The sequence below is a fragment of the Myotis brandtii genome, unplaced genomic scaffold (assembly GCF_000412655.1).
Source record: "Myotis brandtii unplaced genomic scaffold, ASM41265v1 scaffold324, whole genome shotgun sequence".
NCBI classification, from domain to species: Eukaryota; Metazoa; Chordata; class Mammalia; order Chiroptera; family Vespertilionidae; genus Myotis; species Myotis brandtii.
In genome coordinates, this window is record NW_005362439.1 from 3,542,690 (window position 1) to 3,547,668 (window position 4,979).

Here is a 4,979-nt window from a genome sequence, read left to right on the forward strand (position 1 = left end):
TGATGCTGGGCTGATGTTGTGGCGTTCACTGTGACGTTCGCTGCGCCAACTAGCGGTGGGGTATCTGAAGCTGGCTCGTAACCCGAATTTTAGCTCGCAACTCAAAGCAAAAAATCGGCCGTGAGACGGCTTGTATCTCGAAAAACTCGTTAGTCGGGACACTAATAAGTCAAGGCCCCACTGTACTTGGTGTTTATAGCTGTGGGGAAAGTATGTTACCAAATAAAAGAGTTAAGGGACTTAGTGATTAGAAGAGAGTTGTTTTGACAATGAGCCCCTGGGTTTCTCCTCCCCCTGTTCTCCCAGCCTCTCTAAATGTGCAGGGATTGGTTGATCAAATATAGAGAATGCCCTCCAGGTAGGCCTTCTTAGTTTGTTTCATTTTCTGTTGTAAGTCTCACTCTACTCTGTTGAACTGGAAGGGCTCCAGTTACCTCTGGTTGGGAAAGGGTGCTGACCCTAAGGCAGTGGTTGGCAAACCTCGGCTCGTGAGCCACATGCGGCTCTTTGGCCCCTTGAGTGTGGCTCTTCCACAAAATACCACATGCGGCCGTGCACGTACAGTGCGATTGAAACTTCGTGGCCCATGCGCAGAAGTCGGTTTTCGGCCTGGGCGAGTCTATTTTGAAGAAGTAAGTGGGGGTGTCGGTCGGTCGGTCGGTCGGTCGGGCAACAGGAGACGCGGTCGGGCAACAGGAGACGCAGCGCAGGTGGGCCGCGGGATACGCAGCGGGGGAGGTGCGCACGATTTATGCACGAGTTGAGTGAGCCAGTCAGTCAGCAGTCTCATGTGCAGTGGTTAGTGCTAGTCGCATCCGCAAATTGCACGTGGGTGACAAAAGTAAAGTTTATTAAGTTAATTTTAGGGAACATTGTGGAGTGAAAGAAGATGTAGTGTCGAGGATTGAGAAAGGTATGTTGAAATGGTTTGGATATATAGAGAGGATGAACGAAAAGAGATAGACGAAACAAGTATACAAGACGAGTGTGGATGGGAGAGTTGGAAGGGGTCGACCTCAGCGAACGTACCTCAATCAGATTGAGGACGTTTTTAGCAAAGGCCAGCTTAGGAGTACCCTAATTAAGTTAATAACAATGTACCTACCTATATAGTTTAAGTTTAAAAAATTTGGCTCTCAAAAGAAATTTCAATCGTTGTACTGTTGATATTTGGCTCTGTTGACTAATGAGTTTACCGACCACTGCCCTAAGGTGTCTTGGCTATGAGTGAGTACACAGTGTTGCTACTCTAAGTCACTGTTTGTGACTTATACTCTAAGGAACCCCGGGGGGCTTTTAGAGCCCCATCAGGGATGAATGGTACAGTATTGGTTGGGGATAGGGAAGAAGTGTCTCCTTAAGCCCCAGTCACTTAAACCAGGACTGCTCTGAAAGCCACTTCTCTACCGAAGCCACCGAGAGACAGACCAGGGTTTTTCTGGCAGAATACACAGTGGAATGTTTTCTCTCCTATTCAGTGATACGGTCTGTTAGAGATACACTTCTCGCAGACAACAGGAAACTTACCTGTGCATTCCCCCTACCTAAGCTGAGAGCAGAGCAGATCCCTTAGAAAGATCCTCTTTTGGCTTCCCAGGTACAGAAGAATGACATCCGGAAGAAGGTGAGGCGCCTGATGGGAAAGTCCCATATTGGGCTTGTGTACAGCCAGCAAATCAATGAAGTACTTGATCAGCTGGCCAACCTGGTAAGCATCTCGGGGCTGTTCCTTAGGCTCCCTTCCACGGCACTTGCCAGCCTCCCAGGCTTGGGCCTCGTGGCCTCATGCAGAGGCTTCCCACTGGCCATTTCTAGGCTTGTATATGTTCAAAGTCCCCAATTTTGAAAATAGAATTACTCTACGTGTGGCCTTAGCCTTTCTGTTCTATGATAGGAGCAGCCATTTAACACGTGGTCCGTGGACCCCTGAGGGTCCACCAGGTGAAAACTATTTTCATAAGAATACTAAAATGTTATTTGCCTTTTTTACTGGTTGGCATTTGCACTGATGGTGGGTAAAACCACTGTGCCTTAACACAATGAAGGCAGTGGCACCAAACCATGCCAGTGGCCACTGTAGTCCTCACTTCCATGCATTGCATTCTCAGTTAAAACAAAAGAATGTCCTTGATGAAAGCAGTTAAAATTAATTTTATTGCATCTGATCCTTGATTATACATCTTTGTAATATTCTATGTGACAAAATGAGAAATTTGCATAAAGCATTTCTACTGTAAGCCAAAATATGATCGCTTCAAGGAAAAGCAGTTGTGACCGTTTGAGTTGCAAGGTGAACTGGCAGCATTGTTCATGGGACATCATTTTACTCGGAAGAATGGCTAACAAACTATGGTTATTCAGTGTTGGGTCTGGCACTTAAACGTGAAGCTTCCGGATATTTAAACACTTTTCTAATGTGATTGATGATGATGTTAATAAGTGTGGATATTTGATATTATGAAATATGTCAACATTCAGAAGAACTGCATAACTTGATGAACCAATATTTTACAAATGACTAATGTGTGATGTTACAAACTCAAGTATAGGTAAAAGAGCAGAGCAGATCCCTTATTAAGATCCTCAAAATGTGAGGCAGAAAAATGGATTTTTAACAAAGTACAGACTGTTCACTGATGTGTTTTCAATTCCACATTGCAACCAAGTTTTTTAGAAATTGCTACTTCTCAAGTTTTGGTACAGTATCAAAGAAGGATGTGCATATTTATCTGGGAAGGCTATTAAAATACTCCTCCCCTTTCCAAATATGTATCTGTGAGGCCAGGTTTTCTCTGTATGTCTTCACCTAAGCAATATATCACAACAGATTGAATGCAGAAGCGGATATGAAGATCCAGCTATTTTTTTTATTAAACCAAACTTTAAAGAGATTTGCAAAAAATTAAAGCAGTGCCATCCTTCTAATTTTTGTTTTGGGAAATAAAATTGTTTTACCAAAAATATGTTATTTATATTACTATGCTTCAACTTATTATTCATAAGCTTTTGGGGGTTGTCAGTGATTTTTAAGGGGTATAGGAGTGCTGAGACCAAAAAATTTGTGAACACTTCCCTGGTGGCCAGTGGCCAGCAGACAGCACGCTGCTAAGAAAGCTGATATGGGTTTAATTGCTGAATGGGGGACCCTTGGCACTCTGTGAGAGGGATGTATGTATGGACGTCCCTAAAAGATCTCTCTTTCCTCAGAATGGCCGTGATCTCTCTGTCCGGTCCAGTGGTAGCCGGCACATGAAGAAGCAGACATTTGTGGTACATGCAGGGACAGACACAAATGGAGATATCTTTTTTATGGAGGTAGGTGCTGGCTCATGCTAGAGGCCCAAAGGAACCTTTGAATGTCACAAGGAACTCCTAGAACTGATGCCAGGATATTTTACCATTTATCTCATTCACCTTCATGATCCATTTAGCATTAAATTGTCAGGCTCTTATGCAAATAATATAATAGTTATTCCCCATCATTTCTTTCACATATTTATATTTATATAATAGATGATATAGTCACATTATCCATAAGTCAGAACAACATAAAATGATACATACATTGGGAAGCCTTGCTCTCATTCTTATCTATATCCACCTCCCCCTTCCTCTTATAAGTAACCACTTTTATTGGTTCCCTTTGTGTCTTCCAGTTTTTTTACACAAACACAATAAAATCTGAACATAATTTCTTATTTTTCTCCTTTCTTAGCACATTGTATCTATCCCTGATCTGTACCTTTTTTCATTAAACATATCCTGGAGACCTTCAACAGCAGTTTTTAAAAAAAGAGCTTTTTCATTCTTTCCATAGCTGCATAGTATTTCACTGTGTGGCTGTACCATAGTTCATTTAACCAGTTGGTATATGTGTACCCTTGATTTTCTTCCAGATTTTTGCTGTTGCTGATAACCTACTATGAATGATGCTGTGCCTGCTTCATTTCATGCATGTGTAGGTTTATCTAAGAATTTCCAGAACCTTTTTATGTACTAGACAATGCTCCAACCAACAGAGCCACACCAGCCAGGGCTCCACCTATTTTTTTTTAAACAATGCTTCATTGAATATCCTTGAATATGTATCTCTGCGCACTCACATGAGAATTTCTGTAGGATAGCCCTGGCCGGTGGCTCAGTGGATTGGGCATCATCCCATGCACTGAAAGGTTGCTGGTTCAATTCCCGGTTAGGGCACGTGCCTGGGTTGTGGGCTTGATCCCCGATAGGGGGCATATAGGAGGCAGCCGACCCATGTTATGCTCTCACATAGATGTTTCTCTCTTCTTCCTTCCTTTCTCACTTAAAATCAAACTATTCTTTAAAAAAGTTTTTAAAAAGATAATTCCTATAAGATCGATTCTTAGTATGAAATTTCTGAATCAAGGTTATATACATTTAAAATTTTGATAGATTCTGCCAAATTGCCATTCCTAAAACTATGCCAGTTTGCACCTACACCAGCAGCATAGGCGAGTATGACATATTATTACCATCATCTCCCTAGGCTAGAAATTAGGTGTTCTCCTAAATACTTGCCCCTCTCCTTTACACGATGTTCTTTAAGGATCGTGGAGAATGGAACAGTATTCTTTATTTTCCACATGGAAAAAAACTGACTTAGACTGGGGTAGAACCCAGGTTTCTGACTCTTACTCAGCTACTTTGGATCTTTTCTTCATAAGGCTTTTAGGAGCCAAGTAAACTCTTAGGTAACCAATTAAATCTGTTAGTCTTGTATGCTCCTTATTTACTCACCTCATGTTTATGGAGCACGCATTATATGATAGGCACTCTGCTGGACTTGGGCTTTCAGCAGTGAATAAGGGAGACGTGGTTTCTGCTGCCCTTGGAGAGTTGACAAGCCCTTCCAGACGTCAGATAATGAAATAAGCAGTGTCATAAAGTGCGATGAGCATTGTGAGAGAAGATGTTCAAGTCAGGTGTTATGGGAATGCATAGCAGAGGGCCTAGGA

General features: G+C 42.3%; 1 protein-coding gene across 18 annotated transcripts in view; it reads left to right on the top strand.

Annotated features, from left to right (window-relative positions):
- Nucleotides 1-4,979, top strand: part of MADD (MAP-kinase activating death domain) — a 58,841-nt gene that overhangs the window by 46,147 nt on the left and 7,715 nt on the right. For all 18 annotated transcript variants that reach the window (XM_014543370.1, XM_005870817.2, XM_005870824.2 and 15 more), the window contains 2 exons: nucleotides 1,598-1,708; nucleotides 3,208-3,315. In XM_014543370.1, coding sequence (XP_014398856.1) covers nucleotides 1,598-1,708; nucleotides 3,208-3,315 — 219 coding nt within the window. The remainder of the gene's footprint in view (nucleotides 1-1,597; nucleotides 1,709-3,207; nucleotides 3,316-4,979) is intronic.